Here is a 24,543-nt window from a genome sequence, read left to right on the forward strand (position 1 = left end):
GGTACTGCAGTAACACAGAGCCTAATCTGACTACATCATTCCTCTGATAGAGTTTGTAGCAGTTCTTCATTTTCTATAGGATAAAGCCCAAACCTAACAATATGACTTAAAGTGCTAGCTGCCTTTCATGACCTCACCCTCGTTTATTTTCCTAGTCTTCATCAATTCTTATCCTCCCATAATCACCCTGCTTAGAGTCCCCCTCAAGAGCCTTATCTGCTCAAGTCTGAAGAGTCTGATGTAAATTTTATGTCCGATCACCATGGTTCATTTGTTTCTATGTCATTTTGTATGATAAAAGAAATATGGAACACTTAAAGTAACATGAAGATTATACTTTAAATAAAGAATATTAGAGTATAATTTATCAGTATATTTGACTTTAAAGGAATTATCTGATTTTTATGTTTTTCTTTCTCATTCCATTTTGGAGGCTGACACCAAATTGAATTCTCTCATGCTCCCTTGGTAACTGACTGTGAAAGGTGACCCAGAAACTTTCTAGAAAATAGGACAGCAGGCCTAGAGTTAAAACTTGGATATAAATAATTAGGTGGATAATCCATATACTCACAATGAAATTCCTAAGTAACCTTTCAAATTTAATGTAGGCCCCCTTTAGGTTAATTATGAAAGTTAGGGATTTCTACTCATTAGTTTATTCATTTGACAAATGTTTATTAAGCTTCTGTGCCAGGAACTCTACCTGGGACTTGAAGGAACAGAATAAAATTCTAGGCCCTAAGGTGCTCACAGTTTAGCATGGAAAGACAACGTGTCTAAAACAAAACAAAACAAAACAAAAAAACCCCTCTGAGCCCAAGGTGGTAAGTAAACTAAATCATGCAGGAAGTTAAGATAAGAGGACTGGTGTAGGGAAAGGGATGCAGGAAGGCTTGCTGAAAATGAGTGTTGACCTGTCTTGAAAGATGTCAAGTTCACTGGTCTTATAAACTGTGAAACACACTCAAGGCTTAGGAATTAGTACACTTCAAGACTAAAGAAGAGGAGCCCAGACACTCTGGGTAAGTAGCACTAAGTGTCTCTTTCCTTCCATCTGGCCTACGTTTCCTTATGTTCTGCTAGCCTGCCATCCTCCTCTCCCACTCCCCCACCTCCTTACTTCTTTCCTTCCTACCTTTCCCAAACTTGATCTATAAAAATTCTGCAGTACTGTGCCAAGTCTCAAGGACACTATGACTCTGAGCTCTCAATCTTCTAGCAAGATGCAACATTTAAATTCAAGGTGATAAGTGCCCTAAGAGACAAGAAATTCCGTGCCTCAGAAGAGAGGAGGGAGACTCTCTCTCTGCCTTTGAGTTCAAAGAGGTAAGAGGAAGTGGCACTTGAGCAAAGAGCCTGTGCCGTTGGACCTAAAGCCGTGATCATGTGTTGTTACGTTTAACCAGGGCTCGCTTTTGTTGATGGAAAGAAGTCTGTCTACAAATGCCTTGGGAGTAGAATAGTCTATAATAGTCAGGCTTAATTTTCTGCTCCAGATATCTGGATTTTTTTGCTGGAGTGATGATGATTATTGTTATAAGGTTCTCCATGAAAACCTAATATTTTTAGCTATTTTCCCACCAATGAGCATATTATAGATCAATCTTCAGTGTTTGGGGCTGTCAGTAATGACAAAAAGGGCTTCTTGATCTGACCTGTAAACCCTATTTTCTTAGTGTAAAAGTCCCCAGCTAATCTCTATCTGGAGTGAGGGGATGGATAAGAACCGTAAATGCTTTTAAAGCCTTATTTAGTAAGTCTTTCAATTCATGAGGGATCAAAATCATCTTCCAAGTGTAATTTCACTTCCAGTCTACCAAAGTTACTATTTATCTCTTTTGTGTGTGTCTTAGAATGTTATACTTCTGCAGTCTTTTCAAAAACCTATTAGCTTCTCTGGCTCCTTGACTAGAACAAGTTACTGGTCACATATTTGGTTTCTGGTGAGAAAGGAAACACACGATCCCTCATCACCTGAAAATAGTTGTCCTGCTGGAATCTTCTGAGGTCCCCTTTGCCAGTCCATCATCTGAGGACACACCCTTGTCCTGGTGTGTGGCTGAAAGGCTGCGCTTGTGACCCCACAGTGTTCACCCATGAGAACATTTATCTGACTGTGATGATCGCCGAAAGCCAGATTGACCCAGGAAATTGAATGGTCCCTCAAAAACAAAGTAAAACAGAAAAATCTTCATCCTGAATGATCAGGAGGGTATCAAGAGTTCTTCAGATCTATTTGGAGCTTTAAATAGCTTCTAGCCTCAGGAGGTAAATGAGCTGACAGCAGAGCTCCCTGCTTCTTCAGACCCAGGTCTCAGGCTGAAAGAAGGAAGACCGTAACTTGTAAATGACATCAGCGTGGCCTCTGCCCTGCAGCAAGACAGTGCCGCTGAGCCAGGGTCACTCCCATAGAGATAGTGAATGGACGGTACACAGTACATTTAAACTGCTTTTCCTATCAATACATAGGTGAAATGGTATGAAGCAAGGGTGCCCATTATGCATATGAACAGAACAGCCGTCTAGGAGACAAAAGAGCCAAGGAGACTGAGCTGAGCTGGAGAGCACACACCTGGTCTCTGTTCCTCTCCAGTCAGTGGTCACCACGCGGAAAACTGGACCCTTCACCGCTTCGCGTGCATGCTAAGTCCCTTCAGTTGTGTCCGACTCTTTGCGACCCCGGGGACTGTAGCCCGCCAGGTTCCTCGGTCCATGGGATTCTCCAGGCAAGAATACTGGAGCAGGTTGCCACGCCCTCCTCCAGGGGATCTTCCCAACCCAGGAATCAAACCCACCTCTCTTGTGTCTCCTGTGTTGGCAGGAAGGTTCTTTACCACTAGCACCACCTTCATGGCCTCTCCCACTCATTTTTCTAGAGAAACCATCAGTCCAGATTCATATATAGAATTACCTTTAAAAAAAAAAACATGCAGCAATCATATTTTAAAAACACCATGTGGATAAAGGCAGTGCAAACAGAAACTGTCTTTGCACAGAATTGAGCCTATGGCGCCTTGCATGTAAGTTCGACATAAAATAATGAGACGTTTTCACATGCAACCCCTGCAATCTGCTTGATCGTTTCAGCGAGTGTGCAGACGCAACCTTGGCCTCAGTCAGGGTTGCACGTGGCCATGTGAAGAGCCGTGCAGGCATTTTCATGAGCTGTCACTTACATGTCAACCTACTGCGGCTTCTTGGGGACATGAAAGCCACAGGGGATCAAAGGAAGCCTGCCTGAAGCTACTTCCTTTTGGTGGTGCTTCGAGTGCTAAGCTTATTCAGATGTGCTCGTTTGTGGGAGATGGACTGGTCTAGTGCTGACAAATAGACAGTATCTCAATGCTTACTATAGCAGCGTGGTGGCTGCCTGGCTCCTTCGCCATATCTACCATTGGTTCGATAGAGTGCTGAGGTTGATTATGCATGTCTGCTACCTGGCAACAGGAAGTACAGGACTAGGCCCAACAAAATCCTAAGGACAGTATTTATTTCAGTCTGACTCTCCAGGCCAGTTAGATACAGGGATGAATCAGCCAATGTGGCAAGTCCAAAGGTCCTTGTGTAACTCTTTGTATCCAAGGAAATAAGGATTCTTGAGAAAAGAAGTTCAGAAACTGAGAAATCTATCAGGAAAGAGTGATGAAAAATGTACGTGTTTATTGAAGACAATGTGGAAAACAAAAAAATTCAAGAAAATTAAAATCACTGTAATCTAGTCACCAGCATATACACTCCATTAATACTTTGGTAATTTCTTGAACCTTTATTTTGCTTTTTCCTGTCAGCACAGAATCAGGTCACAAAGGGAGGCAGCCAGTGGGTCTCTCTGGGGATCTGTGGTTCTACATCCCTGCTCATTTGTGTGCGTGTGTATGTAAGTGTGTGTGGATGCGTGTGTATGTATGTGTGTGTGTGTGTGCATGCCCTACTGGATCCAGAAAAGGATGGGACAGTTGAATCATTAGAGAAAAGGTGTGCTTTCTAGCCTCTCAGCTGTGGCTCAGACTGTTTCCTTCACTGGGAAGACTTTCCCCTCCTCCCACAGCTCTAGTCACATTCCTGTGCATTCCCAAGCGATGCACAGGAATCCAAAATGACCTCCTTCACAAAGTTTTTCCCGATTCTTCCACAGCTTTCTAGATCATACAGAGTGTGAGAGCTCCACTTAGTGATGGAGTAAGAATGAACCCCCAGATCTTTTAGGCTCCAGAGCCCATATTCCACCTACATCACTGTATTGCCCCTCTTATATTTCCATTTTATAGTTGAAAACCTCAAAGTTGAAAAAGTTTAACACTTTCATTGTGATCATCATTCTAGTAAGTGGTAGGACCAATGTCAGGACACAGACGGCCCAATTCTTAATCCTTGTCTGAATCCAAGACCACATGTGATGCACACATACAATGAGCATGAGGGTGTAATCAGAAAATCTTTGGAGAGAATCACTTTCTGCCTATGTTTGTGGGCTGATTCTGCTCGAAGCTACTATAGAAACCACTGCCCCTAGGAGGTAGTGGGAGTGTCCCCAGTTAGAGAACTTGTAATGATGTCACTGCCTAAATGTACATTCTGGCCATTTGTTAGAACTAGACAGAGAGAGGATGAGCTTTTCAGGTGAAGCCCACTAGTGGTAAAGAATGTACCTGCCAGTGCAGGAGATGCAAGAGATGCAGGTTTGATCCCTGAGTCAGGAAGATCCTTTGGAGGACGGCAAGGCAACCCACTCCAGGATTCTTGCCTGGAAAATCCCCTTAGACAGAGGAGCCTGGCAGGCTACAGTCCATGGGGTCGCAAAGAGTCAGATGTGACTGAGCACACCCACAGAGAGAGAGAGGACAGCAAGACCAAAGGAAAAGGTTGAAAATGCATTCCTACAAAATTTATTCCACCTAAGAGGGAATGTGTTAATCAGCTTACGAATCTGCAGGATTTTAAGTGAGAGATGGGGTTTTTCTGTTACCTCTGTTGAGTGAAAATTTTCTGTTATAAAACTGATCAGTGAAAATTGAAAGGAATGCCCCTTTTAATCCCATATTTTAAAAAACTTCATTGAGTCAACAAATAATACAAGTATCTACCAAATGAAAGATCTTTGCTGGATACGGCAGGTCAGAAGCTATGATGGTCAGATGCTGCTCTGTGTTCATGCGTGCTAAGTCACTCGGTCACGTCTGACTCTTTGTGACACTTTGGACTATACCCTGCCAGGCTGCTCTGTCCATGGAATTCTGCAGGCAAGAAAACTGGAGTGGATTGCCACTCCCTCCTCCAGGGGATCTTCCCAACCCAGTAACCAAACCCACATTTCTCACACCTCCGGCACTGGTAGGTGGGTTCTTTACCACCAGCCCCACCTGGGAAGCCCAGTGCTGCTTTACAGGACCTTATCACTTAGCACAGGATCTGAGGACAGGGGAAGAATGGCCAATTGTTTATTCTTTCCTTTTTTAATCAAACTATAGTTGATTTATAATGTTTCAGCTATATAGCAAAGTGATTCAGTTATACATACATATACATCTAATTCTTTTTTCAGATTCTTTTCCATTATAGGTTATTGAAAGACATTGGGTATAGTTCCCCTGTGCTATACAGTTGATCCTGTCAGTCAGTTCAGTTGCTCAGTCATGTCCAACTCTTTGCAACCCCATAGACTGCAGCAGGCCAGGCCTCCCTGTCCATCACCAATTGCCAGAGTCTACCCAAACCCATGTCCATTGAGTCGGTGATGCCATCCAACCATCTCACCTCTGTCTACCCCTTCTCCTCCTGCCCTCAATCTTTCCCAGTCTTTTCAAATAAGTCAGATCTTTGCATCAGGTGGCCAAAGTATTGGAGTTTCAGCTTCAACATCAGTCCTACCAATGAACACCCAGGACAGATCTCCTTTAGGGTGGACGATTGGATCTCCTTGCAGTCCAAGGGACTCTCAAGAGTCTTCTCCAACACCACAGTTCAAAAGCATCAATTTTTCAGCAGCACTCAGCTTTATAGTCCAACTATCACATCCATACATGACTACTGGAAAAACTATAGCCTTGACTAGACAGACTTTTGTTGACAAAGTAATGTCTCTGCTTTTTAATATGCTGTCTAGGTTGGTCATAACTTTCCTTCCAAGGAGTAAGCGTCTTTTAATTTCATGGCTGCAGTCACCATCTGCGGTGGTTTTGGAGCCCCCAGAAATAAAGTCAGCCACTGTTTCCCCATCTATTTGCCATGAAGTGATGGGACTGGATGCCATGATCTTCGTTTTCTGAATGTTGAGCTTTAAGCCAACTGTTTCACTCTCCTCTTTCACTTTCATCAATAGGCTCTTTAGTTCTTCACTTCCTGCCATAAGGGTGGTGTCATCTGCATATCTGAGATTATTGATATTTCTCCCAGCAATCTTGATTCCAGCTTGTGCTTCATCCAGCCCAGCATTTCTCATGATGTACTCTGCATAGAAGTTAAATAAGCAAGGTGACAATATACAGCCTTGACATACTCCTTTTCCTATTTGGAGCCAGTCTGTTGTTCCATGTCCAGTTCTAACTGTTGATTCCTGACATGCATACAGGTTTCTCAAGAGGCAGGTCAGGTGGTCTGGTACTCCCATCTCTTTCAGAATTTTCCAATTTATTGTGATCCACACAGTCAAAGGCTTTGGCATAGTCAATAAAGCAGAAATAGATGTTTTTCTGGAACTCTCTTGCTTTTTTGATGATCCAGTGGATGTTGGCAACTTGACCTCTTGTTCCTTTGCCTTTTCTAAAATCAGCTTGAACATCTGGAAGTTCACGGTTCACATATTGCTGGAGCCTGGCTTGGAGAATTTTGAGCATTTCTTTACTAGCATGGGAGATGAGTGCAATTGTGCAGTAGTTTGAGCATTGTTTGGCATTGCCTTTCTTTGGGATTGGAATGAAAACTGACCTTTTCCAGTCCTGTGGCCACTGCTGAGTTTTCCAAGTTTGCTGGCATATTGAGTGCAGCACTTTCACAGCATCATCTTTCAGGATTTGAAATAGCTCAACTGGAATTCCGTCACCTCCACTAGCTTTGTTCTTAGTGATGCTTCCTAAGGCCCACTTGACTTCACATTCCAGGATGTCTGGCTCTAGGTGAGTGTGAGTGATCACACCATTGATCCTGTAGTTTACCTATTTTATATATAGTAGTGAATATATGTTAATCCCAAACTCCTAATTCATGCTTTCCCACTTTTTCCCTTTGGTAACTATTAAGTTTGTTTTTTATGTCTGTGAATCAATTTCGGTTTTGTAAATAAGTTCATTTGCACCATTTTTTAAAAAAATTCCACATACAAGTGATATTATATATTTGTATTGGTCTTACTTCACTTAGTGTGATAATCTCTAGGTCTGTCAGTGTTACTACAAATGGTATTATTTCAAGAATGACTATGATAAAAGTGTCATGCTAGGTAAAAGTGTCATGCTAGATAAACTACCATGGAAGGTCAGCAGAGGAAAATACTACTTCCTCCTTTGGGGTATAGGAAGATCAAGATTTTCCAGATAAGGAAACATTTAAACTGGTGTCTGAACAATTGGTGAACTATGGCCAGGGGAGCCTGGCAGGCTCTAGTCCATAAGTTGCACACAGTTGGACATGACTGAAGTGGCTTAGCATGCGCCAGGGACATGGAAATGGGGAGAAAACTGTTGCAACTTGAACTAGGTAGATGAACAAGTTCAACTGAAATAACGAAGATCAGAAGACCAGTAGTTTAAAAAAGACAGAAGCTTTTCCCTCTTTCAGGAGCCACCGGGAGCTAATAGGTGACTCCACACACCCTCCATCTTCTCGCTGTGAAATCCTTAATACACAGCTTCTGTCTCATGAAACAAATTCTCTGCTTCAGCCCCCATCAGCCTGTCTACTTTCCAGGAAGCAAGAGGAAAGGAGGAGACTTGGAGGGCCTATCAGTTCTTCTGAATACAAATCTAGCAGTGACATGTATCAATTTTTATCAGAGGCGTTGGTTGGAACTGTGCTGTGTCTAGTGGCAAAGGAGGCTAGAAATTTAACAGGAATGAGGGCATATTATTACCAAAGAAAAAGTTTAGAAATGAACACAAAAGAAAGCTCTCAGTCTGCCACTGAGCTTATAGAAAAGTGCCTCTGGAAGGGTGTGTGATGTACCACTTGGACCTACTTTGAGAAATAAAGGGATTATGTAAAGCAGGAGTCCCGATGTCTGGGATCTAATGCCTGTTGATCTGAGGTGGAGCTGATGTAATAATAATAATAGAAATAAAAGTGCACAATAAATGTGTGCTTGAATCATCCTGAATCCATCCCCACTTCCAAGGTCATGGAAAAACTGTCTGCCACAAAAGCAGTCCCTGTTGCCAAAAAGGTTGTGAACTACTGATAAAGGGTTTATTCCTCTATGTTCTGGGAGGGCTGCCAGAAGACGGGCAGCAGCTGTTGGGCCTTTTGGAGGCTTCCCCTAATGAAGAAAACTGCCCTGCTCGAAGAGGCTATATCCAAAGATGGAGCAGTGCAGGGTTCTCAAGGTCCACCCCTCTCAACCCAACTCAGGATTCAGATGGGCTCCAAGAGCACCTCCTTTTCAGGGGCCTGCATGAAAGCTCATCTTCCTCTGCCCAGTCCTATTTCCATCACTCCTCTGCCACAGCCACAGAAAAGCACTCCTTAATAAAATTCTGCTCTAACTTCTGCCTTGGAGTCTGCTTCCCAGGGAGCCCCATCTGGGACAGTCATTAAGAGACTGATTTTATTGGAGCATAGAGTATATAAAGGGCTTCACTGGTGGCTTAGTGGTAAAGAATCTGCCTGCAATGCAGGAGACACTGGTTCGACTCCTGGACTGGGAAGAACCCTGGAGGAGGGCATGGCAACCTACTCCAGTATTCTTGCTTGGAGAATCAGTGGACAGAGGAGCCTGGTGGGCTACAGCCCATAGTGTCACAAAGAGTATGACATGACTGAAGCGACTGAGTACACATGCACGCAGAGTGTATAAAGTGGAAAGGAGAAACTGAGGAATGACCTGCAACTCTGGGTAAAGTTATAGAGATCTTGAACTGTCGTACATGGACTTGGCCATGGCAAGCAGGCCCCTGAGTCTTGGAAGAGTGGAAACTGTCTGGCAACAGTATATAAGATGGACTGTGAATAAGAGAGGCAGGAAGTGGACAAGCCAGATAGGATACCAGGACCACACCACAGACCTAGAGTAATAAAGAACTGAAGCAGGGTTTCTGCAATGCAGAAAGGAGTGGGACAGATCACATGGGTAGAATCAACAGAATTGGGGAAGCTGATTGTGGGAAGTACGAGAGAGAGAAGTTTGACACCTGGTGACTGGAAGGATGGGGGATAATCTGGGAGAGATACTGATCTAGGGTGCAAAGATATCTTCCACCTCAGATCTGTTGGATTTGAGAAGCTTGAAGGAAACCTGGGTGAGGATGTCCAGCAAAGATATTGAAATGAGGGCACAGGACCCCTTAGAGGGGTTAGGGTGGAAATATTTACCTGAGAACCATCTACAAATATAATTTAAGCCATAAAATTGGAGGCAATTTCTCAAGGAGGTATCATCAAAAGGGAAAGGAAGAGAGTGGGGGAGGGAAAGGGCTGAAGATTGGGAGAAAATATGGAATAAATGCAGCAGAGGAAGAAGATTCCTTTCATGAGACTGACACTTTGTGCTCAAAGGTTACTGATAGCAGGACTGGATTCTTGGTCACAAGAATTGAACAAAAAAGGGTGAATCTGATCCTCCTGCTATAGCCATCATTCCAACTGATATGAAATCAACAACTGCTTTCCATAAAGGGCAACAAACAACTCAACTACCCCCAAAATTGTGAGCTTCAGTAGGATATCTGAAAAAATTTTGAGGAAAATAGGGATGTCTACACTTAAATAAACTTCTGATGATATTTCCATGTTGCAAAAGAATTAATTAAAATGAATAAATTAAAAAACTCTTACTTCCATGAATATAACCATAATCATACAATTTTGGTCTGAAACTGAGTATAAGCACTCAGTATTCCAGAAACAAGAAATCAGAATGTCACTCCTCTCCTCTGTTGTTCAGTCACCCAGTCATGTCTGACTCTTTGTGACCCAGCGGACTACAGCATGCCAGGCCTCCCTGTCCCTCACCATCTCCCGAAGTTTGTCCAAGTTCATGTCCATTGCACTGGTGATGCCATCCAGCCATCTCATCCTCTGATGCCCTCTTCTCCTTCTGCCCTCAATCTTTCCCAGCATCAGGGACTTTTCCAATAAGTTGACTATTCTCATCAGATGACCAAAATACTGGAGCTTCAGCTTCAGCATCAGTCTGAGAATTCAGGGTTGATTTCCCTCAAGATCAAGACTGGCTTGATCTTCTCGCTGTCCAAGGGACTCTCAGGAGTATTCTCCAACACCACAGTTCAAAGTCATCAATTTTGGGGGCTCTGCCTTTTTTACAGTCAGCCCAGCTCTCAAAACCATACGTGACCACTGGAAGACCATAGCTTTGACTATACGGACTTTCATTAAGTTACGTAAGCTCCTTTGCCACGACAAAGCAGTGATCCATGAAGGGGATTCCTCTACTTATTAGGAGCCAAATATTGATTTATCAACAGAGTAGTTTTGTATTAGGGTCAGCGCTGGGTTTCCCTAGTGGCTCAGACCGCAAATAATCTGCCTGCAACGCAGGAGACCCGAGTTTGATCTCTGAGTTGGGAAGATCCACTGGTGGAAGAAATGGCTACCCACTCCAGTATTCTGGCCTGAAGAATCCCATTCTGGCCTGGAGAATCTTCTGGACAGAGGATCCTGGAGGACTATAATCCATGGGATCACAAAGAGTTAGACATGACTGAGTGCTCACATGCGCGCACACACACGCACACACACACACACACACACACACACAGTTGTTTATTAATAACTTCATGGTAACTCTCCACAGAAAAACATCTTTCCTGGGCCACTATGACATAAATGCAGACAGTTGGCATAAGGTGAAAAAAAAGAAAGCTGGTAATTGCTCATGAGTCTCAAAACTACATTTTCAATGCCACACAGAGAGAGATGATGCTTAAGGCTTTTTTTTTTTTTTTTTTAAATCGGGCATTTGGTAGTTTGAGAAACTGAGTTGAACTTAAGAAATAAAAGGAGCCAATCCAAGTAGAAACTCATGGTTACAAGTAATCAGAATGGCTCTGTACATCACTGAGTGCTCAGAAAGTTCTGTAACCTCTACTTTCATGGCAATGTGTTGCTTGGAGCCACATTTCATTACTTATCGTTACAAAGAAATAATTTTTTTGTTTATTAAAGTTGAAAAAACTCTCAGAAAGCTTTGTACTCAAGTATTTATATGAGACCAAACTCTCAGATGAAAGGAGGGAAATGAAGTTAATTCAATCCATTTTTGCTTTGTTCTCAGGATCTATACCAAGTAGGTAGCTGCTCACATAAAATAAAAAGACTCTGGCTTTTTACAGATGAATGAATTACAGATGGATGACCATGGAAGAAATCTGACTAGTAAAGTCTGAGCAATTTACAGAATTATTTGCCAGAAGGTAAACAATTTGTATATCCACAGATCACATATCACCGATATTAGCAGCCTATTATAAATATTTTATGACAAAAAATCATCTCTGTTTGGGTAGGTTCTTGCAATAATTTGACAGCTAAATAGCTTCGCAGTTAGTTTGGTTTCAAAGCTTTATATATATTTACTTTTATTATAGTGAAAGAGAAGTTTAAAATTTGAATTCCTTGAGCAAAAGAGTGATTGATATCTAAAACTGAATTTCTTGCCCCAAAAGTGAAAGTGAAAGTGTTAGTCACTCAGTTGTGTCCAACTCTTTGTGACCCCCTGGATTGTAGCTCACCAGGCTCCTCTGTCCATGGAATCCTCCAGGCAAGAATACAGGAGTGGGTAGCCATTCCCATCTCTAGGATATCTTCCTCACCCGGGGATTAAACTCCTGCATTGTAGGCAGATACTTTTTTTTTCTTTTTTTTCTTTTTTTTTATATTAAATTTTTCTTTAATTATTAAAATCCTCCTCCCTCCTCCCTAGATACTGTACCATCTGAGCTACCAGTGACTGACAGATAAAAATGACATCTTGCTTTTGAAACAAGAGGATTTTTTTTTCTACCATAGAAAAATGAAACCCTGAAAGCATCTCTGGCAAAATAATCCCAACCTCTCATAATACTACTCTTCTTCCTTTCTAGATTTTACAAAGGCCTGAGTATGTGTTAAACTTTCTATTTACTGTGAGAGAGACTATTTTTTACAATGTGTTAAATGTATTACTTGTTCTGGGAATCAGTTTTGAGAAAGGGAGAAGCGTCGTTTCAGAAAGCTACTGGGATCCTGGTTCTGAACATCAGTTCAACCACGGTGATTTAGAACTAAGCTGGGTCATATTGGTAAATATGACTTTTCAGAAATGGTGAGAGAGAGAGTTTGGGTCTATCAGCAGATGAGCATAGCTTTAATTTTGTTGTGTTTGCTCTGATTTTCTCCTCTGGTCTAAGGTTTTATGTCTGAAACATTTATACCTGAAGAAGGTAATGAAGAGGTTCAACAGTATTTACAACCAGCAGCTCCTAGAGTGTGTCCCAAACTGCTGCGCATTCAATCCACTGTTTAATACAAAAGCTCCAGGTGTGTGAGCTTCTGCTTAAAACTTTTGGTCTTAAAGCAGATGGATGCAGTGGTTGTACAATAGATCTTTTGGACAGTTCTCTCATAGACGTCTGCTGCCTAATGAGGAAGAGGTATTGAACTGAAAGCTCAAGAAATTTGCGGCAAAATCAAATTTCTTTTTCTGCTGGTGATGACAAGCTATGTTGGGTATCAAGGGCAGATGTCATGTTTGGGAGCAGAGGGGATCAGCTTTCTGATAGCAGTTCTGGAAAAATCATGAACTTATATATGATAAACCATGAACTTATATATAATAATTTGTAAACTTCTCACTAAGATTTAATCAATGCCCTTTGCTGATGTCACTATTTTTTTGCATGATTATCAATTCAAGGCCATGTGTGAATGTATGCCCCAAGAGTGTGTTAGGTATGAAACTTCATATAGATATAGGATCCCAGGATAGGATGGATATACATACATGTATATACATATGTTTGTATGTATGTATATATAGATATAGATATCGATTTGAATATGTAACATTCTCTTCTAAATCTTTGCTAATAAAATTGTGTATAAATTTAAATTCTCTTAGGCTATTTCCTTCAGATATGTCAGAAGCATGTGACCTGTTAAATTTATTCTTCTGAAGATTTTTTAAGGAAGAGGTGAGGGGAGGGTTGCAAAGAACCCTGATTGCAAAGTGGCTGAATGGGGAAATGGTGTATGATCTCCACTTACTTTGGTAGGTTTCAGTTGCTTCAGATGTGTGTGCCTAATGACACTTGAATTTGGTTGATACAAGTCATTTTTATAAGCACAAGGGTCTGCAATTTTGTTCTAATGAGTTCTGATGCAATCTCAAAGCTTGCATGGATTGAAGATTTTTAAAAGTTAGAGGACTGAAGTCATTTGTGCTTTAAAGTAAACTTTTCCCCTTCAGTCTGTATTATAATACATGATTTTATTTCCTTCATTTCACTTTTGCTCTTTTAAATTATCTTGTTTATTTGTTTACTTAAGTATTGTCAGTCTTTCCCAGTAGAATGTAAGTTCCAAAGAGCAAAGACTTTGCTTATTTTGTTCATTGATATATATCCCCATGCCAATGGCAACCCACTCCAGTACTCTTGCCTGGAAAATCCCATGGATGGAGGAGCCTGGTGGGCTGCAGTCCATGGGGTCGCTAAGAGTCAGATACGACTGAGCGACTTCACTTTCACTTTTCACTTTCATGCATTGGAGAAGGAAATGGCAACCCACTCCAGTGTTCTTGCCTGGAGAATCCCAGGGACGGTGGGACCTGGTGGGCTGCCGTCTATGGGGTCGCACAGAGTCTGACACGACTGAAGCAACTTAGCAGCAGCAGCAGCAGTAGGTCATTTCAATAATCTCCTTCCTGCTCAGGAAGATGGTGTGGATGGACTCCCATGTCTCACTGTCCTCACCTCACTCCAGAGAAGGAGCACAAGGATGAGACTGCTGGTCCAAAAAGAGTTCAGGGTAGGGCATGGTATATTTGTGATTTCCTAGTTGAATTTGGTTGCTCCTAGTTTATCAGCACCAAATAAATAACTAGGTGATCTAATAGGAGACATTCTAAATAACCAAAAAATTATACTACCTTTAGTGAGTGAATTTTTGCATCATTTGTTTTATATGAAAAATGAAGAACATTAGCTTAAGGTTTTTTTTTTTTTTTGCTTATGTGTTTTGTCATCATTTATTTCTTCTCTGACATATTCCTTTTCTTTAGGTTAATCTGAGTTTCTGAAATAAATAATATTCTTTTATTGGAGGATAATTGCTTTACAATGTTGTTTTGGTTTCTGCCATACAGCAACTTGAACCAGCCATAAGTATGTATATGTCCCTTCTTTTTTGAGTGTCCCTCCTACCCCTACAGCCTCCATCCCACCCCTCTAGATCATCACAGAGCACCAAGCTGAGCTTCCTGTGCTCTGCAGCAGCTTCCCACTGGGTATCTATTTTATATATAGTCTTGTATATACATCAGCGCTACTCTCTCAATTTGTCCCACCCTTTCCTATCATTAGTCCATCAGTTTTTTGTATGCAAGTATATATTTATTTCCCACCTATTTCTTTATTTAAAATTCTGTAAAATATTTATGAACCTACTACTCAGTGTGATAATAAGAACATTGATGGTAGCTAACATTTATGTGAAACTTTTCCTTCTCATCCATTTTTTGGACTCCTCCTTCCTGATGTAATTATTACTTGACTCATCATAATCATTTCATTCCCATTTGAAACATACATAGTTATATATTTTTACGTTTTCCTAATAAATGTGTTGCTGTGTGTATGTGCTTAGTCATGTCCAACTTTTTGTGACCCCTTGAACTGTAGCCCACCAGGCTCTTCTGTCCATGGAATTTTCCAAGCAAGAATACTGGAGTGGGTTGCCATTACCTACTCCAGGGGGGATCTTCCCAACTCAGGGATAGAACCCAAGTCTCTTGCATCTCCTGCATTGGCAGGAGTGTTCTTTACCACTGTGTCACTTAAGAAGCCCAAATGTGTTGTTTTAGCTATTTTAACTTTGCAAAAAGGGCCTGAAATTTTGAATATAATCTTTGCAGACTTATATTTTTCTTCTCAATAATATTTATAAAACCATAAAACCATGGTGTTCCAACTAGCTATACTCCCTTTTAACTGCTGCAAAATAGTCTATTGGGTAAACATACTACATCTTATTCATTTATTCCCTATTTTTTGGCATTTGAGTTGTTTCTGGGTATTTTCTATATTAGTGTCTCTGTAAACATTCTTACAGATATTTATCACTGTAAAGTATAAGAATTTCTCTGGTGTTTAAATTGAAGGGTATAATTGCTTACTCATTGGATGTATCAATGTTTAACTCTTTTCTACAGTGACTGTACCACTTCTAATTCTTAATTTCAGTTATTTGCTAAACTCCCAGATTTCTAGACATTTATTCAATTAATAAATTATTACTGCAAATCATAAGATAATAAATTACTAAAGCAGAAAACAATTTTGAGTTTATCCAATTACTGCTAAGTCATTTCAGTCGTGTCCAACTCTGTGCGACCCCGTAGACGGCAGCCCACCAGGCTCCCCCATCCCTGGGATTCTCCAGGCAAGAACACTGGAGTGGGTTGCCATTTCCTTCTCCAATGCATGAAAGTGAAAAGTGAAAGTGAAGTCACTCAGTCGTGTCTGACCCTCAGCGACCCCCTGGACTGCAGCCTTCCAGGCTCCTCCATCCATGGGATTTTCTTACTCAGGCAAGAGTACTGGAGTGGGGTGCCATTGCCTTCTCTGTTATCCAATTGGACCCATTTAATTTGCTGGGAACATTAATATACAGGAGAGATGAAATAAATTGCTCAAAGTCCTAGAAACAAGGGGCTTTCAGATCTATCACCAAGTAGTTTAGCAACCATCATTGCATTCTTATCAGCATTTCTGTTTCTCAAATATGCAGTGTTTGGTGAATAATATTAAAACTTCTATTATTTGGTTAAGAAGTTAAGACTTAAAAAAAAAATAAAAAAGTAAACAGCAATGAATTTATCTCAATTTAGCATCAAAATCAAGTTTATTCAACGCACAGTTTTCCATCAGCTTATATTGCTCTATGAGGTTAAGTTTGCTGATTGTTTCCCCCCAAACCATTCCTAGCTCTCTAGAAAAAGCACTTTAATGTCTTATACTGGAGCTGTTTTCCCCAGGCTTTGCTTGTATCTATAAATGACCATGTGACCTTGTTGTAGTCAATGAATTAAGTTTTATTCCACTGATGAAAGTTATAGAAGTGCTTTCACTTTTTTGATTAAAAATTAACAGAGGTGACTGGGCTGAAACAACCCTTCCACCTACTTTCTGCCTTGAATGTAGATGTGATGTCTGGAGCTGTGACAACTAATCTATGAGTCCGAAGAAAGGTTAAATGAACCACAGAAATGTGAGTCTGATGTCCTTGAGCCACTGAACTACCATCAGCAACCACATGTCTCCAGATGTATAAGTAAGAAAAATAAACCCTGTTCCAATAAGCTACATGGTCAGATTTTCTTTTACTGGTAGTTTAATGGATTCCTAGTTAATATACCATGTTACAAAAATGATCTCAAACTACATTTAGGATGTTTCTCTTTTTCCAGTGACTGAACATGAAAATCTTGTCATTGGATGAGAAAAATGCCCTGCCCCCCTTTCAGGGAAAATGATATGTACGTTTATACTTAGCATCTACTTTTAGATTACAGTCTTTTTTATCAAGAACCCCATTTCAGAAGATGTGTCCATAATCACATCAAAACAATACTTCCATTCAGCAAAAATATGATTTGAAAAAAAAAAGAAAACTAGGCACTGAATAAAGGAAAAAAAAACCCCTAAATTGACTGACGGACATTTTGATTTCTTTTTCTAGATACGAGAAAGAAATTTTATCAATGCAAAGTTGACTAATGATACTCACTATTCCAGTCTTTGGTTCAAAATGAGACTACTATTCTCATAAGTAAATTCAACCAACATTAATTAAGAAGTTATCATATGTGTGTTGGACCCTAAAGTTAGGAATGGTCAGACACGATTCCCAGTCTGAAGGAGCGCTCTGCTGGTTAGGGTGGGAGGGGGATAATGAGGAGGGACAGATAAGCATGTGTAACAAATAGAATAAGAATCTGCCTGCAATGCAGGAGAGCCAGGTTCAATCCCTGGGTCAGGAAGATCCCCTGGAGAAGGGAATGGCTACACACTCCAGTACTCTTGCCTAGAGAATTCCATGGACAGAGGGACCTGGCGGGCTACAGTCCATGGGGTCTCAAAGAGCTGGACATGATTGAGAGACTAACATAATGGAAGAATGAACATAACTGTATAGGGATTTAGAACAAAGTAGAGTTAAATGCCTTAGATATGCATAAGTCAAAGGAAAGTTCCTTATCCCAGGAGCCCTGCTCATACCGTCAGATGTTTTATGCCTTCAACATATAGGTCTATGTCCTTATTTGTCGTTTTATGGATATTTTCTTCTTGGCAGAAGTCCTTAATTGTCAGTAGACCTCTGGCTTTCTGAAATATGAATCCCTTTGGTCCCCCTATTGTGCTGAAGTAAAGATTTTATGTTGTTTTTGACACTCCATCATAATTGGAGTCTTAGGGGAAGAACTTACTATTGCTAAAAGCTTAGACCTTTTTCTTATTGCCTTGGTATGTAAAGCAAATTGAAAACAAGTCACTTGTAGTGTAGTCTCCTTTGGAAATGAGTAGCCCAAGAGACAGGACAATTCTGTAAAGCTAGTACTTACAGTGGTCATTTTAAAGTGCTGGGGTTATTACAAAGACATAAACTCAACATTTGACAAAGCCACAAGAATCCATATGGGCCTTGCAACCTCCTGGAAAAAAATGGGGGAAAGATGAATGCATATTGGGAAGTACCCTAGAAAGAAATTACAACTAAACCTGTTATCATAACCACAGTATTTTCACTCGTATAAATAGGAACAAATATGAATGAGCCATTCTTGTATCCCTGAGTAACTTTCCTTTTCTGCACATTTTAGAATCAACGTCCAATATCATCTGACTACTTTACTTCAACTTGACCTTAGGAATTTGATGACACTTAAAAATTGACTCATCCACTTACCCCAGTGGGCATTCCAGGAAATTGTTCTTGTTTATTGCCACCTTCAAATGATGGAAAAGCATAAAAAAGTGAGAGAAAGTAATTATTTTTACTATCTGACCCTAAATGTTAAAAAAACATCCTATTCTTAAAGGCTGGCCCCATCATTTGCAAATTAATGCACTGTTGAAGATGCAAGCTATCTATATAACTGCTCTCAAATTTCATTAAAATTAGTTGGAAGTCCTTTTTAATGTCTTTGAGAACTGCTTCAAGTGGCAAAAATCAGAAAATCTGCCCATGGGGCATATTCAGCTAATTGCAATTTACTTTTTCTACTAGTCATTCTCTCGCCCTGGGCTGCAGCTGCACAAAACTGAAACAACTCTGTGGATAACAAATGCCAGTCAAACCAGTTATTTAGCATCATGACTGAAGCCATGAAATTAAAAGACGCTTACTCCTTGAAAGGAAAGTTATGACCAACCTAGATAGCATATTCAAAAACAGAGACATTACTTTGCCAACAAAGGTCTGTCTAGTCAAGGCTATGGTTTTTCCTGTGGTCATGTATGGATGTGAGAGTTGGACTGTGAAGAAGGCTGAGCACCAAAGAATTGATGCTTTTGAACTGTGGTGTTGGAGAAGACTCTTGAGAGTCCCTTGGCCTGCAAGGAGATCCAACCAGTCCATTCTGAAGGAGATCAGCCCTGGGATTTCTTTGGAAGGAATGATGCTAAAGCTGAAACTCCAGTACTTTGGCCACCTCATGCGAAGAGTTGACTCATTGGAAAAGACTCTGATGCTGGGAGGGATTGGGGGCAGGAGGAGAAGGGGACGACAGAGGATGAGATGGCTGGATGGCATCACTGACTTGATGGACGTGAGTCTGAGTGAACTTCAGGAGTTGGTGAGGGACAGGGAGGCCTGGCGTGCTGCGATTCATGGGGTCACAAAGAGTCGGACACAACTGAGTGACTGATCTGAACTGATCTGATCTGAATTTTAAATGACCCATTGGTTCCCCGAATATTTTTTAATGAGTCAGAATGGTGATGTAATGGATTGATTCCAGATATAACTTGTGAAAATTATTCTCTTTGTAAGTTGTATCTGCCATACGCTTGTTTTGAGGGAGCCAATAAGGGAATAAGTATAAACCACTGTGAAGAGAATAGAGAGTGACGGTCAGTGTATGTGTTTGCGTAAGCATGCTGTTTAGGATAGGTAAATGACAGTCAATAAAGCTAAGCTTTGGAAACAGAACCATGTTCTAATTGTTACCAACCAACTGACTCAAGGAAAATCCCTTAACAGCAAACTGGAGGAAAAGAGAGTAAAATTTGAGACCATGCACAATGAAAATAATGTTCTATAAAATGGAGTTGCTGATCAAGTGTGTATCATCTTTAGAGAGCATCTAGTCTGTGGAAATGAAACCACAGGGATAAAATATCAAGCTAAGCATCCATATATGTTTAACAGAGTATTAAATATTTCATTCAAATGATTTGATGGTGGCTTTCTTATAATTGAAGTATAAGAATTAGTGTGACACTTTCCTCTTGGAATTGTTAGTAAGTTTTAGGTTGAAAATACATATTTCTTTCCAAAGAATCTCTCTAAATTGCCCTAACCAAGGAAGTTTTAAATGTATGTATACAACAGAGTATATAGTTATTAGGATCTTCTAAATAAAAATATTCATAAGGTGACTACTTAAATTTCAAGTGTAAGTTGGTAAACTGTATTTAAGAGAAATGTTTCATCAAAGAATTATTTTCCATTCTGGCACTATAAAAAGTTTTACTGAAGGTCAAAACTTCCAGTTCCAAGTAATTATATTGAAAATGAAAAAGTATACAAGCAGACAATAACTAGGCTTTTAGAAATATTTATTTTTAAAGTCTTAGCTCCCATTAGCAAGAGTTGTCCTAGCCTTTCTTGTTGTGATGCAATGTCACCCACCCTCAGCTGCTATAAAGCTGGAGTAACCATTTCAATTCATTATCTTATAATATTTATTATTATTATAGTACAGGCTGGTAGCTCAGTTGGTAAAGAATCTGCCTGTAATGCAGGAGACCCTGGTTTAATTCCTGGGTCAGGAAGATCCCCTGGAGAAGGGATAGGCTACCCACTCCAGTATTCCTGGGCTTCCCTGGTGGCTCAGATGGTAAAGAATCTGCCTGTGATGTGGAAGACCTGAGTTTGATCCCTGGGTTGGGAAGATCCCCTGGAGAAGGGAACACTATCCACTCCAGTATTCTGGCCTGGAGAATTCCATGGACAGAGAAGCCTGGCAGGCTACAGTCCTTGGAGTTGCAAAGAGCTGGACATGACTGAGCAACTTTCACTTCACTTTCATAGTATAGGTGGGGCCCAACTACAGGGATATTTACCTTCACTCCACCTCAGCGACTCATTTCAGAGGTTGTGCTCAGAATACAGAGCTACTCTGCTCTAAAATCTGAAGCCTTAACATCCCTCTTCCTGACTAGCACCTTTCAGTACCCTCTCTTTTACTCCGCTCACACTTGTTTTTTTTTTTTTTTTGCCTTCAACAAGGCTTCAGTTTTCATTTCCAATGAGTCTTTTATCTCTCTACCCCTTTTCTCTTCTCTTTTTCTAATCTATGTATACCCTTGATTCCTTCACCTCCCTCTCCTTCATCAGCATTTACCCAAGAAAGCACTAACACTACCAAGATAACCATGACAGTTCTTTTCTCCTGTGTTCAGTCAGATGAGCTGAAGGAGGAAAATCATAACTAGCATTTACTGAGCACTAGTTACCTGTGGCACCATTCTAAGTGCTTCTTATGTATGAACTCATTTTATCCTCACTAGCCACAGGAGTATTTTTGCCCATTTTACAGGCAAAAAACCTGTCTCACAAAGGTTAATTTGTACAAAGTTATTATATCAAATCAAAGACACTCTCAATTATAGACGTCTCATTATTTTAATAAAGTAGAGGAAAAATGTTGCAATTCTGATTGTAAGGTGCCATCACTTGATAGATACAACTTGATTTCAATGATGTTTTGTTAAATGTGAAAATTTGTATCTAAGAATCAATAAAATACGACACATGTGGGAAATACAGAGCAAAGGCAGGCAGTTTGGATCTTCATCTGTGTGCTATTCTGCCTCATAAAAACCACACAAGTGTATAAAACAGTCTGTTACAAATTCATGGTCTCAAACTTTGGGCATTTAGTACTGTCTTTAGTCTCTCTCTCTCTTTCCCTTATCTCCTCTCTCTCTTCTTTTCAAAGATTATTCCAAAGCCTTTTCCCTCTTCTTAATTTCCGTACTTAATATGTCCTCCTGTTAATTTTTTTGTAATGATTATGGACCTTACTTCATTAAGAAAATTGAGACCACTCACCATGATCTCTCTCAACTCCTGTTCCCCCATCCAAATACTATACACAAATGTATCCATAACCAGAGGGAGCCTTTCTTTCTCCTTGTTCAGAGAGCAAGCTATCTTTTCTGTAAAATGCTGGCTCCTTCTTATTCCCTTATCCTATTGTTTCTGTATCTTCTGAGATTGTTAGTTGTTCACCTTTGAATTTCAACTCCTCCTTTTCTGTGGGCTTCTCTCCCTCAGCCTGTAAACATGACTAAGACCCAACACTAACCTCCTGTTCCAATTCTTCTTCCTCTTCTATTCTAAACTTCATAGAAAGTGCTTCCCAGGGGCTGTCTGCATTTCCTTGCTTTATTTTTTCTGCCTCAGCTCACCATTTCTGCCCCCAGCCTCAGTCAGAATGTTTCTCAATGAGCAATTTTGTGATCTATTTTCCAATGGAAAATGCTTTGTCTTCATTTGATTGACCCCTTTTTCTGATTCTGTGTGCTGTGGTTTGTTCCTTCACTCTTCATGAAAGTCTTAATCTCATTGGTTTCCAAGGTACCACATTCCCCTGTTTCTCTTAACTCTTTTTCTTAATCACTTAAATATTGGCATTTTCCAAGTCCTATCCTTAGGCTACTATTGTACCCACTTTAGTACAATTAAGCTTATGAGGTTTTTAATTATTGCCCATAGGTTGACAAAATCCCAAATCCAGACATTTTTTTCCCCTTAGTGCTAGATAAGTATACATCTTTAGTCCCCTCTTCTTCCTTGCCTGTTCAGCCTATCCATTTGGATATCACTCATCTCAAACTTAACATGCTGAAAAGCAAATTACTTTTTTAATTGAAGTATGGCTAATTTACAATATTATATTAATTTTAGATGTACAATATGGTGATTCAAAATTTTCAGATTATAGTCCATTTAAAGTAAGTATAAAATATTGGCTGTATTTCCTGTGCTGTAAATATATCCCTGTAGAAAAGAAAATTCTTGAATTCTCTTCCCCAAACCTATTCCTCAAACCATTTTTTCTGTCTTAACTTATGGTTCCAATCTTCCATTTGCTTAGTGCCCAAAATGTGAAATCATCTTGAATTTTTTTCTTGTACACTACATCCAATCTATCAATAAATCTTATCCTTTCTATCATCAAAATATATTCAGAGTCTGATCATTTTCACCAATTGCACTGCTACCATCCTAATGTACCCTGGAGGAGGGCATGGCAACCCACTCCAGTATTCTCGCCTAGAGAATTCCATGGACAGAGGAGCCTGGAGGGCACCAGTCCATAGGGTCTTAAAGAGTTTACCACAACTGAAGCAACTTAGCATGCACACATGCACCCTTATCTAAGCTGCTATCACATCTCATCTGGATTATTTCAGTAACTCCAACTCAGACTCTCTGCTTCTGCCGTTGCTCTCCTCTCGTCTCTTCTCTATTGAGCAACCAGAGTGGATTCCTGGCCACCTTTCTGACCTTATCTCCTACTACTGTACCCAGAAAACACTTTTATGACACCACATATGTTCCAAGGCCATTATGCTTCCCTTATGTTCCTCCTGGAACATTCTGTCACATGTATATGCATGACTCTTTCATGTTAATAAATCTTTATGTAACTATCTCTTATCAGGAAGGACTCTTCAGTATTCTATATAAAATAACTCTTCCCCATCATCCTTTCCTAGTCCCATTTCACATTTTCTTGGTGACTCTTTGTTTTTTCTTACCATCACTGACGTATTACACATATACTTTTTCCTTGGGTTTTAAAATACTAAACTCTTATTATTGACTCATGGTATATTTGTTTATTTAATTAGCCAGTTGTCAGTTTTTGATGCATAGCTATAAGCTCATCACTTAACATAGAAACTAGAAACACAGATCATTATATATTTAAGTTTAAAATTAAGATGTAAATTTTCCTCTCCCACCACCACCACAGTGTCAGTTCTATGAGTATAAGGATTTTGTTTTGTTCCTTCTGTGTACACAGCATCTAGAATAGTACCTGCCACAGGCACTTGAAAATAAAGGAAGCACTGCCTGTTTATTACATACCAACATTTTCAAGGGTAATGTGTCTTTCAAGATGTCTAAAACCAGAATTAACCTTCCACATCCTTATCTCCGTTCTCCTTTCTCTTTCTACACTCCTTCCCTTGACTCTGCTCCCCAGAAGCACAGAATTTCTTTGAGCACTCCCTCCATGCCTTTGCTCATGCTAACTTCTCTGCCTGGAGGAGACCATTTCCCACCCCAGTGGCCCCAGGACACCTGTATAACTCCTCTCCAAGAAGCTCACCAGTCAATCCCTCAAAGATGCCATCTCTGCCCCTTCCTTTCCCCTTTCGTTTCTCAGGGTTCTCCCATGCCAGTCGCTGTCCCTTGTGCTCACACACTATGCTTCTCTATGTTCTCCAAGAGGCTGAGAGCTCCTTGAAGTTCAGGAAGCAAATTGAAGCCTTCACCCATAATCTCTTCCAACTTCCTCGGAAGATAAATAGAAACAGACATTAGTATGCCTGGTTCACAGATTGCGAAATTAATTTCAGAGGAGGAGAAAAAGTCCAGAACCCCTCAGGAATCCTCTTGAGAGCTCTTTATTCCTATCACTTGGGTAGAGGGAACATTCCTCTTGTCTTTGGTAAATTTTGCTATAAGCCTGGGTTCAAGCCTATGCCCCTCTGGAAGGTAACCATGGATACTGGTTTTGAGCTGGCACAAAAACTTTCAGTTAGTGGAGGCTGCAAGTGGTTTTCAGGCTGCCTAGAGAGTTTTGGGATGAAGGGACAAAACCTGGAAATACTGACAAAGGTAAGACCTTTGCCTTGGGCTCCTGGTCTGGAT

General features: G+C 40.4%; 1 protein-coding gene across 1 annotated transcript in view; it reads left to right on the forward strand.

Annotated features, from left to right (window-relative positions):
- ADAM23 (ADAM metallopeptidase domain 23) overlaps positions 1–18,285 on the forward strand; it is a 214,841-nt gene extending 196,556 nt beyond the window's left edge. Inside the window, exon 25 of the mRNA XM_027565436.1 lies at positions 18,248–18,285. Coding sequence (XP_027421237.1) covers positions 18,248–18,270 — 23 coding nt within the window. The 3' untranslated portion in view covers positions 18,271–18,285. The remainder of the gene's footprint in view (positions 1–18,247) is intronic.
- Positions 18,286–24,543: the final 6,258 nt, after the last annotated feature.

Source organism: Bos indicus x Bos taurus, chromosome 2 (genome assembly GCF_003369695.1).
Source record: "Bos indicus x Bos taurus breed Angus x Brahman F1 hybrid chromosome 2, Bos_hybrid_MaternalHap_v2.0, whole genome shotgun sequence".
Classification (NCBI taxonomy): domain Eukaryota; kingdom Metazoa; phylum Chordata; class Mammalia; order Artiodactyla; family Bovidae; genus Bos; species Bos indicus x Bos taurus.